The sequence below is a fragment of the Guillardia theta genome, assembly GCF_000315625.1.
Source record: "Guillardia theta CCMP2712 unplaced genomic scaffold GUITHscaffold_135, whole genome shotgun sequence".
NCBI lineage: Eukaryota > Cryptophyceae > Pyrenomonadales > Geminigeraceae > Guillardia > Guillardia theta.
In genome coordinates, this window is record NW_005434539.1 from 73,667 (window position 1) to 88,108 (window position 14,442).

The 14,442-nt window shown below is 52.5% G+C and overlaps 2 protein-coding genes across 2 annotated transcripts; one reads left to right on the forward strand and one right to left on the reverse strand.

Moving 5' to 3' along the window:
* Positions 1–446: 446 nt before the first annotated feature.
* GUITHDRAFT_146817 (hypothetical protein) lies at positions 447–4,281 on the forward strand (the record flags this gene model as incomplete). Its single annotated transcript, XM_005821909.1, has 18 exons — positions 447–524; positions 589–706; positions 753–957; positions 1,003–1,078; positions 1,127–1,183; positions 1,229–1,344; positions 1,578–1,690; positions 1,864–1,979; positions 2,179–2,231; positions 2,555–2,723; positions 2,796–2,867; positions 2,918–3,024; positions 3,149–3,224; positions 3,270–3,424; positions 3,644–3,742; positions 3,844–3,931; positions 3,976–4,063; positions 4,154–4,281. 18 exons carry the CDS (start codon positions 447–449, stop codon positions 4,279–4,281), a joined length of 1,914 nt encoding a protein of 637 aa, XP_005821966.1.
* A 4,086-nt stretch (positions 4,282–8,367) lies between these two features.
* GUITHDRAFT_80172 (hypothetical protein) lies at positions 8,368–9,453 on the reverse strand (the record flags this gene model as incomplete). The annotated part of the gene is made up of 5 exons (XM_005821910.1): positions 8,368–8,508; positions 8,584–8,674; positions 8,855–8,926; positions 8,987–9,117; positions 9,247–9,453. The coding sequence occupies 5 exons, from the start codon at positions 9,451–9,453 to the stop codon at positions 8,368–8,370; spliced, it is 642 nt and encodes a 213-aa protein (XP_005821967.1).
* Between the last annotated feature and the right edge of the window lie 4,989 nt (positions 9,454–14,442).

Sequence of the window (14,442 nt, forward strand, 5' to 3'; positions counted from 1 at the left end):
GGCCGGGCTGACTCTTTCAGACTCCGATCCGCAGTCTGAGTCACAGGCCTTGCATCGGCCGGGCGGGCGCCGGGCGGCCGTGGGGGCCCCGGGGGGGCCTGCGCGGCCCGACAGGCTCGAGTCAAAACTTTGAAAAGGGAGGAGGGAGGGAGAGGAGGGAGGGAGGGAGGGAGGGATCGGATGGGAGTTAGCGAGTGAGCGAGCGAGCGAGCGAGTGAGTGAGTGATGGAAGGAGGGAAGGAGGGAGGGAGGGAGGGAGACTCAGAAACGGTTAGCGGGTGAGTGAGTGAGGGAGGAACTTCGGAAGAGAGGGAGGGAGGGAGTTAGCGAGTGAATGAGTAAGGGAAGGCAGCGACCTCTGAGATTAGGGAGAGTATCTTACATTTGTTTGGAGGTAGGCTGAGAAGCCGCGAGAAACGGGTAGTACAATCACCGTACATTCAAGGATGAAGAGCCCTCGGAATACAGGAGCTGCAGGAGCTGCCGCAGGAGCTGCAGGAGCTGCAGGAGCAACCGGCTCCAAGGTTCGTCTGCAGATCGTTTTAGAGCAGAGTTTGACAGCTTCCGAGCTAACAGCATGTTGTGCAGAAGGAATTGCCAGAAGTCAAGCACAAGGCGATGCAAGAGGTGTACAGGTCAAAGATGAAGGAGTCGAGATGCATGAGTTGCGGGATGGACATGGATAAGTTGTTCTTGCATGAGACAGGTTTGAGCAAGCTTCAGGACCTTCATTCTATATGTTCTTCTCACAGGTGTGCTCGATTGTACAGACGGAAGCTGGTTGTGCGGTCCTTGCAGCCTGAAAAGAACCAACGAAGATACTGGGCAGTGGAAACTGTACGCTCACTTGGTGGGTGCTGTTATGCCAAAGTGCAGTGCCAGTCATGCCGTTCCTCCGCAGAGTTTTCCCATACATGCAGCATGCGCAGCGGGGAACTTGAACGCGGTCACTGAGTTGTAAGGATGCGAGCTGCGAGGTTCTGTCTGACATGGTGGTGAAAGATGGGAGGGAGTGAAAGGGAGTCATTTCTTGTTCGAAGTCAGGAAATTCGCTCGCGACATCAACCTACCAGCTAAGGTGACGCATAGAGGCTGAGGATGGGAGATCTGACTTGTAATCATGTAGTTGGAGGAAGTTGAAGACGGGTGGCCGCCTCTTGCCTTTGCAGTGATGTCACCAGAGGTAACATTGCATGTATACAGGTGCTGAGTTTGATGGGTTGATCAGCATGTCTGGCCTCCTCCTTACATCATGTCAGACATCAAAAGGGATGGAGCGGGAGGAGAAGAGGAGGAGGATCTGTCGATCAGAAGGAACAAGACAGCAAACATCCACCTTGTGAGGTGCTAAAAACTGCAATCCTCATCTGCCTGTTGATAACAGTGATGTGGTGTTATGATATGAATGGGACTGTGGTGATGGTGGAGAAGACAACCATGACGTTCATAGTTGTTGCTGCATTTCTTGCTATGGCGATGTAGGGAAAATGGAATGGTGACGATGTGCCGATGATGCTTGTGGTTGTGCTGTTTGAAGTGAAGAATGCCTTTCGTAATGGAATCACAAGTTTGTAAAGATTCCTCCTGGAGAAAGGGGCAGACCCTGTCTGGTCAGACAAGTACGGAAGGAGCCTGTCGGAGTACTGTGAGAATGCAGAAATATGGGAGTTGACGCGATTGGCCAGAAAAGGTGAGAGACAGAGCACACGAGGAAGAGGATGATGATGATGATGATGATGATGATGATGATGATGATGATGATGATGATGATGATGATGATAAGGAGGAGGAGGAGGAGGAGGAGGAGGAGGAGAGGTTGTGATGGTGGTAGTGGAGGAGGAGGCAGCTGTGAATGGTTGACAGGCGAGCTAAGCCTGCGCGATGCAAAGAGAAGATTTGCGGAGAGGGACTTTGTTGCAGCCCGAAAGCTCCTGGACGAAGTGAAGCCAGACTGGAAGGCTGCAGGCCTGCTGGAGCGGGTGAGATGTGGAAGAGGAAGACGAGGGGATTGGGGAGGAGGAGGGCACAGGGACGGAGAGAAGAATTGGAGAGAGGGGGAGATGAAAGAGGAGGAAAGATTGGAGGAGAGAGGAGGACGAGGACGAGGACGAGGACGAGGACGAGGACGAGGACGAGGACGAGGAGGTGATGGTGGTGCTACTGATGTTTCTGTTGAAGTTGGCCACCATCCAACCCATCGAAAGGCAAGTGGATGAAGAGCTGATTCAGTGGTCAAGGAGGCTCGTGGGACACGCTAACGACCTGCATGTTTGTTCTCAACATGTCTGAAAGTGTGCGGTACAACTCACATGCTCCGCCTGGACTTGCAGAGAGAATTCTTCAAGGCTCACATGGAAGAAGAGGAGAATCTTACATGTCATCGAACGTGAGGAGATTGTTTGCTATCGGAATTTCTTGTGTTGTGCTGACATGTTTGCAATATCTTCAAGTGCTCGACGACTGCAGGACATAGTTATGGAGATAGACAAGTCAATCAGCAAACAACCTGAAGATCTCGGGGCGAAATACCTTCTGTCCTTGGTTGCTTTCTTAGTATTTACCTGCTCTCTGGCCGTGATGCCAAGATGCAGTGCACAACTCGGGACGAGAGTTATGGAGAAGCTCTTGCGGGGACTCTGGAAGTGGATGGAATATTGAAGGCTATCCAATTGTTGGTGGACGAACGGGATCAAGGCGAAGGGATGGTTGAGGGATGTTACAAGGTGCTGAGAGGAGGAGGATGGGATGCAGTGTAGGAGTGGAGATAGGATGTAGTTGTGATGATTGGGACGAAGAAAGAAACAGTGATAGAAATGCAGACTGTGAAGATGGAGATGGAGATTGGGATTGGGATGAAGATTGAGACTGTAAGCCATAAAGAAATTATGTTGACGATCGTTTCGTCGATCTTGTGCAGGAGTTTGCAAGGACACGAGGCATGGAGGTTGAGAACAAGAAGAAAGGAATAAGGATGGAAGACTCTCAACTTTTTGCAGAGTTGCAGGCTATGATTGAGAATGTCTGGTGAGAGCAAAACCCGATGACCTGCAAAGGTGAATCATTCCCAAACAGGAGATCAGCTCAAGAAGCCATATCAAGGTTGTTGTGACAGGGAACACGCGTCATTGTTGATACCCTTGCTCGACAGGTTTGTTGCTGCTCAATCTGCGAGCTCCCTTGAATGCCTTGTTCGCTTCTTCCTCCAAGTCATCCAGTTCGAGCAGGTTGTGGTTTCCATCGCTCTTCTTCTCCTCTCACTTCATCGGTAGGTCTGCATGACGCGCTTCAAGGCAACAGGAGAGGTTGAAGGCAGGCATGAGCAACACTTCGAAGAAACAGAGTTGTTGCTCTCGTACTATCATGATTGTGTGGCAAAGATATTTAGTGAGAGAGAGTTTCTATCTGAAATCACACCCAAGGCAAGGTAGGGAGTTCTTGTTCTTGTTCTTGTTCTTGTTCTTGTTCTTGTTCTTGTTCTTGTTCTTGTTCTTGTTCTTGTTCTTGTTCTTGTTCTTGTTCTTGTTCTTGTTCTTGTTCTTGTTCTTGTTCTTGTTCTTGTTCTTGTTCTTGTTCTTGTTCTTGTTCTTGTTCTTGTTCTTGTTCTTGTTCTTGTTCTTGTTCCCCTGTCATCTCACTAGCTCAGGTTTCAGCAAAGAGAGCAAGCTTTTGCATACTCCATTCAGATTGCCAGGACTGCAGAGAAGAAACGTCAGAGTCAACTCGCGTTCGAGCATGCTGGCATGTAAGTTTCGATGGAGGCGAGATGAAGATTGCTCTGACCATACAGGCTCTCTTTTGTGCCATGATGAATGAGTGGGAGCAACTTACAAGAGAGTTTGACAGTTTGCTCAACAAGGAGTTTTTCGAGGAGGCAAGGGACAGCGCGTCAAGGGCAGCGGCGATCATGCACGATATCGGAGAGGTTGCGCAGGTAAAGGAGCAGAGATGACTTTGCGAGATGTCATGTGATGGCAGGAAAGAATCATGAGAGAGTTTATCGATGATATCAACAACAATGAGGATGTACTCAAACAGCGGAAAGTCATGATCAAAGTTCAAACAGGTACGAAATGTCTTGTGCTCAGTCAGGTGCTGTTGATCAGAGATTCTGCAGAGATTGCAAGGATAGATCATTTCATATCTCAACGGACAGCCTGTGGAGGGCAAGAAGCTGTTGGCATCTGCAACCAACTCCTGGCAACCATGTTTGACGATGCTCGCGCATGGACAAGCAAACGTGTTGTGCTGAAGTTGCCGTTCCATGATGTCCATGTGAGGTGAGAGGGAAAAGAACGCGAGGAGAGGAGGGAAGCGAAGGGGAGGGGACGAGAGAAGAGAAGAGGAGCAGAGTCGACAAGAGTAGGAACGGGAGGAGAGGAGAGGAGAGGAGAGGAGAGGAGAGGAGAGGAGAGGAGAGGAGAGGAGAGGAGAGGAGAGATGGGAGGAGGAAATGGGGCAATGAGAAAGGATCATGCCTCCAATCTATCAGGAGCGCCAAGGGCTTGTTGAGGTCCGGGAAGTTGATGTGATCGCAAGGTTGGGGGTCGCGCACTTTCTCTGTTATGAGTGGAGCAATGCTTGCAAGGCTGCCACGGATGCGATCAACTTGGACCCATCATCTCAACGGGTGAAACGATGATGATGATGATGATGATGATGATGATGATGATGATGATGATGATGATGATGATGATGATGATGATGATGATGATGATGATGATGATGATGATGACGATGACGATGATGATGATGGAGTTAAAGTTGTTGTTGTTGATGATGATGATGATGATTGTTGGTGATGATGATTGTTGTTGTTGATGATTGTTGTTGTTGTTGATGATGATGATGGTGGTGATGATGATGATGCCTGCGACGACGACGAGAAAGCAAATGTTGATGATTCAAAATGTCAGGCAAGAAGTCTGCAACTCGTTTCTCTCATTGCGATGAAAGGTGGGATGTCTCATCGTTTGCATGACTTGATGTCAGTCTGAAGCTCTCAACAGATCTACGGCGAGCTTCACATCTCTGTGACATATCAAAGCAATCATCCAACGCAAGAAACACTCAGGTTGGACTTGTCTCATAGCATACGACTTCTCTGACAAAGTACCAGGTGAATGACACTTGTTTGCAAACGGCAATCGGAAGGAAAATGCAAGTCTGTTTGCGCATTCTTGCCAACACGTGAACAGCATGCAACACAACTCTTGGTAAAGATGTCATGAAATCTTCTGGTTTTCCCCATCTTGCAACCATGAAGGCCGACGCGCATTGTTCAACCTGACTGAAAGTGAGCGAGAGATGTTGGTCGGGAAGCAGAAAACCTTTCTTCTAACTCGGAGTCTGATATGCTCGGGTTTGCAAATAGTTCGTCTTCCTGCAACGCACATGTCAAGGAGGGCAGAGCGCACAGTACGAGCGAAACATTGATCTTCTTCTCGCTGTTGTCTTCATCCGTCGAGTTGTATGAGAATGTCTGATTGCCCAATGGCTCGATGGCAGCTGTGAAGATACAAGAATTAGCAACATGATTATGATCATGTTATGCTATCACTACCATCACCATCCTCCTCCTCCTCCTCCTCATCCTCCTCATCCTCCTCCTCATCCTCCTCCTCCTCCTCATCATCATCATCATCAACAACAACAACAACAATAACAACAACAGCAGCAGCTCCACCACCTTCACCACCACCAACAAGAGTATCTGCTCACCATTTCCCGTCAAGTCACCCAGCGGAACAAACAGCATGAGCTTATAGAGCGACTTGACACGTTTTGCAACGTGATGATCGCTGTCTTTGTCTTTGGTGCACATGTTCTGCGCAACTTCTATGAGATATCTTGCTCTGTCCCTTGTCATTTCATCCTGCAGACATTCAACATGTCATCTTCGTCGTCTCAAAGTGCTTGTTGACGACCATAAAGAAGAAGTATGCAAACTCGGCCATTATCTCGTAGTCATCAGGGTCCATTTGTTGAGCCTGATGGGAAAACAAAGTAAGAGAGTCTGGAGATGTAGAGCGAGAGGAGATGTGAGAAAACAGGGTCAGGGTTGACAACAGATTCAGTGAGACGACATGTAACAACAAACATCATCTACAACAAAAAATGATCACTTCCAATGTCGGAAAGTATGATGAGAATCATACTCGATCATGAATTGCATCGAAATGAAGATCATGATCGACACAAATCTATCTTCATATCAACTGCTCACATGTCATTCTAACATTTTTCATGTTAGAACGACATGTGGCCGATCTCCTGCCCCACCCTCACCTGCTCGAAGTACATCTCTGCCCTCCCCCTATCCCTCATAGTCTTCTGCGCTGGACATGTCAGTCATCTTATTGTCCTCCTGGCAGACACCAACATGAAGCGCAACAGCGAGTCGCATCAGACTGTTAGCCATGGTGCAGTTGATGTCTAAAGACTGTTCCCGCAAGGTTGTCAGCCCCTCGGACTTCTCACCCTCCCCTTCGCACATGCTCGTAGCACTTGATCGCCTCTTCGTGCTCATCCTCCATCATCCTCACTTGTCCCAGCTCCAGGAAAGCTTGCGCGTTGCTGGGGTCTAGCTGAAGAGCTTTCCTGTTGTCAAACGCTGGTCAATCCTCTTGCGGCCCACTCTGACGAGGACGAGGAGGACGAGGACGAGGAGGAGGGCGAGGAGGAGGAGGAGGAGGAGGAGGAGGAGGATAGAGGACGAGGTGGAGGTGGAGGATGAGGAGGAGGACGACGAGAAAGCAACTCACAAACAGGCTCGAGTAGCGAGGTGAGAGTTGAGGCGATCCTTCCTTTGAAGAGCAGCAAACAGCAGGATGGCTTCAATGTTACTCGGGTCCGACCTCATCGTCCTCTTGAGTCTGAGATCAAATGTGAAAACAAGTTTCATCCTCCTCATACTCTTCATCTCGCTCTTCGTCTCGCTCATTATTTGTTGATCCTCTTGACCTTAATTGTATAGCTAGATAGCTGTAATCTTTCACGCTTTCCTCTAATCTTGAAAGCATTCCTCGTGTCTCCTCTCAAAACCCTCATTCTAGGTGATTCTTATCACTTTCAACCTCCTGACACATCTTTTTCATCATCTTCAGTTTCTCAATAGATTGCAATCCCCTTCACATTGCAGTCACCTTCTCGAACGCATCTCATCTTTCGTCATCATTTTGATTTTCTGTTACCAAACCAATCAAACACTTACAAGATTTCCGCTGGTTGGTACTCTCCCCTCCTGATCGCTCTTCTCGCAAGATTGCAAGTGATCTGAACTTTGTCGAGAGTTGTTACCGGGACAGAAGTCTGCGATGCGAAAGGAAACCCCCCCGATTAGAAAACAAACACAAGACACCAGTCTCAACAACCTCATCAACATTGCCCAGGTATCAACAATACAACCACCGCGTTATCTTCCATCATCGCCATAATCATAATCATGATCGTCATGGTCATCATCATCATCATATTGTCGTCGTGGTCATCATCATCATCATATTGTCGTCGTGGTCATCATCATCATCATCATCATCATCATCATCATCATCATCATCATCATCATCATCATCATCATCATCATCATCATCATCATCATCATCATCATCACCATCACCATCATCATCATCATCATCATCATCATCATCATCATCATCATCATCATCATCATCATCATCATCCGCAGCAGCAGCAGCAGCAGCTGCTGCTGCTGCTGCTATCTACGCCATCGTCGCTGAGCGATACAGCAGAAGAATCACCTGATTGGAATCTCCGACATAGTACTTGGCTGCCATCTCCGCAAACATAGCAAGATCATCATCTGCTTGTGGAGCCCCCAGCAGATCATCAAGACTACATCCTTCTCCTCCCCTCGCTCCTCCTTCCCTTCCAGCACCTCTGCCTCCTCTTCCTCTTCCCTTCGCTCCTCCTTCCCGTCCAGCACCACTCTCACCACCAACACCAACACCTCCTCCACTCGCTCCTTCTTCCCGTCCAGCACCACTCTCACCACCAACACCAACACCTCCTCCACTCGCTCCTCCTTCCCGTCCAGCACCACTCTCACCTCCTCCACTCGCTCCTTCTTCCCGTCCAGCACTACTTTCAACACCTTCTCCTTCCAACCCTCCTGCTGCTCCTTCCCCTTCCTCCTCCAGCTTGTCCCTTCCTCCTCGCATGTGAAGGCTTTCAGCTCGGCCCTCTCCCAGCAGCCTGCCAGCAGCAAATTCAGCTATGGATCCTTTGGCACCAGATCCCCTAAATCTACAAACTGTAATTCCCTCCCTCGCCCGCTCCCCCATCCTCCCTCTTCCTCGCTCGCTCCTTGTCCTCGCTCCGCTTCCCCTCGCTCCATCGCTCCCTCCAATCTCACCTGAAGCTTTTCCGTCGAAACTTTGGGTTCGGGGCTCTCGGGTTCTTTCCCGAGTAGAAGATGCGCAGCAGCTCAATCGCTGCCTCCTCCTCCACTCCCCACTCACACTTGAAGCCTCGCTCCAGACACTTGCCCAACTCCACCATCCCTCCTTCCTCCCTTGATCCTCCTCCTCCTCCTCCTCCTCCTCCTCCTCCTCCTCCTCCGCTAACTGCACTCTTGGCATTGATTGAGATCACGGAGCCACAGCCTCCGAAGAAGAGATTTCTGCACCCCATCACGACCCTCTTCACATTCAGCTGCCTGCCAGCAGCCGTCAGCGTGCCATTAGAGCAACAGGAGGAGTAATGGTGTTGCAAAATGGAGGAGGAAAGACAGATCAAAGAGAAAAGAGGGAAGTGAAACATGTCAAGGCAGGGGAAGGGAGGGCAAGACAGGGAGGGCAGCGAGGGCAGCGGAGGGAGGAGGAGAAAGCAAACTAACCCGAGGGCAGAAGCACACATGATACAAGGCTCGCAGGTTACAAAAACTTCACAGCCCTCGAGCAGGCGGAAGCTGTCTTGCGACCTGCTGCCGTCCTCGTTGTGCTCGAAGAAACCCCTCTTCCTGTGATACTCCGAGTTTTGAACGAGAGAGTCGATCGCGATCAGCTCTGCATGCCTCGTCCCGTCGTACAGAGTGTTGCCAAGGTTGTGCCCTTGCGCTATGATCTCGTCCTCGAAGACTACCACACACCCGACTGGCACCTGCGGCAGGGGCGTTACCTCCTCTAGCGCGCTGCTGCGCTGTTAGCCCAAAACGCAGGAGGCGGGAGGGAGGGGGGAGGGAGGATGGTGCGATCCGGAGATAAAAGGGAAGAAGGAGAGAGAAGAGACCTCTCCGAGCTTGAGAGCTTGCCGCGCTTCCCTCAGTGCGATCTTCATGTAGTGTCGCTCCCGCTGAAGGCCGATGGCGTGGGAGGTATCGGAGTCCGAGCATGGCAGCCAGGCTGAGAGGACGCGTGAGGGGTAGCAGGGGCCGTGCCATAGCTCACAGAGGAGGAGGACGGCGAGCAGATAATACCATAAACCCGGATTCGCCATCGGACAGCAAGATCCTGGGGGTCACATAACCCCCTCCATGTCAGCCTCCATTCCTGGTAGGAATAGGAACAGTCAGGGTAAGGCAGAGCGATCGATCCTTGGATCCCCTCTGCTGCTACTGATTCTGATTCTGCCCGTCTCATTGCAGGGATCCTCCTCCCCTATGGCGGCATGCCCCCTCATTTGGCAATGCCGCACCACCCTTCTTGACAGTTCCACCTCTCATACCGTTTACCCTTCTACATGTTCCTACTTGCCATCTTCCTTCTCTCGCCCCTCCCGCCCCTCTCCTGTGCCGTTCAATTTCTTCATCCCTGTCTTTCTCTTCCTCCAACTTCTCTTCCCACAAAACTGTGGAGTCTGTTCCTCCCCAATCGCTCTTCTCCTGCTCCTGCTCCTGCTCCTGCTCCTGCTCCTGCTCCTGCTCCTGCTCCTGCTCCTGCTCCTGCTCCTGCTCCTGCTCCTGCTCCTGCTCCTGCTCCTGCTCCTGCCTCCTGCTCCTGCTCCTGCTCCTGCTCGTACATCCGCTCCCGCTCCCGCTCCCCTCGCCCTCCATATTTTGTTCACGTGTTTCCCTCCACCCATGGATATCTGGTGTAAGAGCCCGGCCAGGCTCGGGCGGCCGGGCCGGAGCCCGGAGCTCGGAGGACGGCGGGGCGCAGGCACTCAGGCTTCCGGACTCCGGCGAGCCTCCCGGAGTCCCGGGAGGCCGGGAGGCCCGCCGGAGTCCGGGAGGGCGCAGGCACGGTCCCGGAGCCGCCGGGGGGCTACTCACTCTAGCAAGTTGTCAAGTTTCAAGTTTCACGGTACTAATGGCATCATATGAGTCAGGCGGCTTAGTTCTTTCCTTTGGCAAACTTGGCAAGCCTTAGTGCCGTCACGCCTCAACTGTTGAACTCAGTAGGTTAACGGTCACCGCGGCTTGCCGGGGCCCGCCACTACTGGACGGTCAGTGCCACTACTGAGTCCGTGGCAGGCTCAGCCGAAGTTTATCGGCCCGCGGCGGCGCCGGCGCGCGCGCCGCCCGCCGCAATACTAATCATGACTAACTCCGGGCCGCCGCGCCAGAAACTTCCGCTGAACGGTTCAATGGTTCCCGGAGTCCGACGGTTCGGCGCGGCCGGGCGGGCGGCCCGGCGTCACCGGGAAGCCGGGACTCAGTGACTCAGTGCCAGTCCTGATGATCTCGGCCGCCGCGGCACACGGACTCCCGAGTACTACTTTGCCCTAGGGACTTCCGAAGTTCCCCGCCGCCGGGGCCGGGCCGCCGCCGTCGGACGGGCCGGGTTGCCGGGGGCCGCCGCGGGCCCCCGGCAAGCCTGTGCGGCCTCAGTCAAAAACGGTGCCGCCGGGCACCGCCCGGGAGTCCGAGACCGTACCGTACCGTGCCTCGGAGGCTGTACTATTTTTTCACGGTACGGTCGCCGGGAGCCCGCGGCCTCGGACGGTTGTACGAGTCGGCTGATCTGTATCCGCCTGTCAGTGTCACCGTTAACAGTCACAGTTGATACAGTCGGCGACTCTTTCGGACTTCCGGTGACTGCTTTTGCCCGTCGGAATACGGTAGTACTAACTCGGAACGGTCGGCTTTGAGTCAAAAGCTCATGGCTCATACACGATCTCAACACACAACGCTTGGCGGGCAGTACCGTAGCAGCCATCGTGACCTGCTGACATTGGATACAGTTCCTCCGGCATAGTATGCCCTATCCACTGGCATCTGCTGCTGCCTCCACCATCCCGTCGGCATAGACTCGTCCTCTTGTTCTGCTGCTTCAGTCATGAAATGCACAGCTGAGGACGAAAATGTTTTCTCTCGTCACTGCCAATCCAGCACACTGTCACGCTCACAGGCTGGAACCTGCTACGTTCGCGACATACCAACCTGCCCTTATTCTCCTGCCATCTCATCCTGTGGTTTTGCCCGCCATGGCAGCACCTACTTTCACGTGCTCGCGGCAACAAGGGCGCTTGGCTCGAAAGCGATCACCGCTCAGGGAAACTTTATTGTTGAGCACCAAGAGTGCTGGTGGGATGACCAGACCAAGATCTTGTGATACACGGAAGGAACGACAAACACTCGGTCACAAATCTCAGGGAAGAGTGTCCTTCAAACCGCAAGGCTGCTCACTGAAATTTTGTTCCCACGTTGTCTTGGTGCTGATCTTGATACCACGGTCGTGTGTGACAGCCCTGTCACCGTTGCAACATCGATACTGTTGTGAGTTTCCGCAGAAACTAGATTAGACCACATCGGACCTGTAATGATAAATCGAAGGCAAACCCAATTTCGCAAATTGAAGCATACGATAGGAGAAAGAGGAATAGAGGGCTATGCACTGTGATGCTTGCATCACAGTGGATATAGTTGTATAATTAATGAATTCTGAATAGTAGAACCTTTTTGAACCGTCACTGCCACCGAACGCTTGCAAAGCCTGGGAAAGTTTGAAAGTTTTATGAGTCAGTGGGAGCGACAGCAGATCCACACTGATCTGAGTCTACCGTGAACTAGTCGCTGAGTTTCAAGTTGAGCTCTGCCAGTTTCCGAAGTTCGTGGAGTCCGATCACTGTCACTGTGCCAGGATTCCCGAAGGCTCGCTCGGATCGGATCGACTGATCACAATACAAAGTGAAGGTATCAGTTAAGTTTGGGGGACAGCACTCGGCAGGATTGGGTTTGGTTCTCGCTGTCTTTTCTCTTCTCGCCGTTCAACGGTTTGGCCTGTGCGACAGTGTACGGTCAGGGTCAAGCCTCCTCGACTCTCGAGTCTCCTGATTGTCCTCGTACAGTGCTTTTTAACTTCAAGTAACTTTGAGTACAGTGTCAGATCACTGTTTGAATGGACTCAGGCTTGCCAACTCAGTTCACCGTCCGGTAGTATCGATCAGCCAGTGATCGCCGGGGCGGCGGCGGTGACAGGCTGGCGGTCACGGTCACCCGGGCCGGTCCGATCCCGACCGTCCGACGGCCGCGGCCGCAAATGGGACTCCGTGGAGTCCGGCCGCCGGACTCGGTCCTGCGGCCGCCGCCGCCGGGCCCCGATCCGAGTCACCCGACCCACTTATGGGCCACCAACTACTGGTTTCTCAGGCCCGGATACTAGCCGGTGCCGCCCGGGCCGGTCCGATCACTCCGCGCCGGGCCGCGCCGCCAGCTGGCCTGAGCCGGGCAGCGGAGGCTGACGCCGGGCGGGTCGGACTGACTCGCGACTCTCGGGCCGGCGGAGCCTCCGACGCGGACTCAGTCAGTGCTCCGAGGCTCGGTCGCCCCGGCCCCCGGCCGGCGCCGCCGCCGATGCCAGGCTCCCGGGCCGAGTCGGCGAACTTCGCGGCGCGGCACTGCCCCGGCCGCCGCGCCGCCCGGCCCGGCCAGGCCAGCCGGCCCGCGAGAAGTTGAAGGCGACGGACCCGCCGTACCGGGCCGGGCGCCCGGCCGGCTGGCCGTGGGCGAACTTCGGCCGCCGCCGCTGAGCCTCGGAGCGGCGCTGTGCTCAGTGCCCGGCGCGGCCGCACTGTGAGCATCGGATTCTCTGGTCAAATCCCTGGTCAAACCTCGAGTGCGAGCGGGGAGGAGGGCCATCAGAGGATGAAAAGAAATGGTGGAGTGAATGACGGTAGGTGGATCAGATAGGGGTGGGGTGGTAAGGTAGAAAGATGATGAGGTGGGTAGAACAATGTGGAAAAGGGGGTAGTGGGAATAACTGGACCAATAAATATTAAAAGGATACCGATGGTATGGCAGCGGTCGCAGCATATTTGCGGGGATAATGGGGGATGGCGGGAGGGCGGGGTGGTGGGGGGCGAGGAGAGGAGAGGAGACGGAGAGGAGGAGGATGAAACATGAGGAAGAGAGAACTTATGGTGGTGGTTGTAGTGGATGGAAGAACAAGACATGCAGGAGGAAGCCTTCTACGAGAGAAGCAGGTGTACACCAGCGAACAGCGTTTACATTAGACAAGGCAGAACTGCATCAAGAGGCCAGAAGAATGGTGGAATTTGCAGTTCAGAGATTAGATGTTTGAGAGGGATAGATATCTTACCATCTTCTAGCCTGCTGTTTGATTGGGTGAGATGCAAAGGAGGATCAACAATGAAGGCTGATTTGCAATTCAAGTGGGATCGAGCGTTGCTTGAAAGGCAGGAGCGCAACTGTATCATCCGTGATCAAGAGCCATCGAGAGAGTGTGTAAGAGGTGGCTGTGAATTGACCACGCAATATGATAGCCCTCGATTGGAACAGAGTTTCGAATGCAGCTTTAGAGTGAAAATCCGAGTACCAACGTTGGAATAGTAGACGTGACATCCTGTAGGGCAGGGATGGACTAATGAGGAACTAGATGTTGCACATAGTGTTGCCATATTGCATCTTCCCTCACCATGTTGAAGCAGCGCTGCCACTGAGTGCTTGGTCCTCAGATTGCTGCGGTGAAATGGTGGGAACAAGGATGAAAACGGGCATCTCGGTGTAAGGAATCTTTCATCTCCACATCCACCCGACTTCAGTGAGTCGTGAACTGCCTGTGCGATGTCTTGTACAGAGGAGGATGGGAGAGGGGATAAAGTGCGGGGGGCAACTGACATGGCACAACAGAAGAATTGCTAGCCCCACACGATGCGAGCAGCATTGGGCGAGGAAGAACCGATGGACCCTATCACGGTAGACGATAATGACGGGGATGATGTTGTTGTAGACGACGATGACGATGATAAACATGAAATGATTGATTATGGAGATGATTTTGGATGATCTTTCGATGAGACGAAGCATGAATGTGATTGTGTTGTCATTGGATGCATAACTTGTCAAGGGCTAGGCGAGACGTACCTGCAGATATACTTGTATGATATTGATTAAACGATGCTGGTTCTGCTGCTACTGATGATGGATATGATGATGATGATGATGATGATGATGATGATGATGATGATGATGATGATGATGATGATGATGATGATGATGATGATGATGAAGATGAAGATGAACAC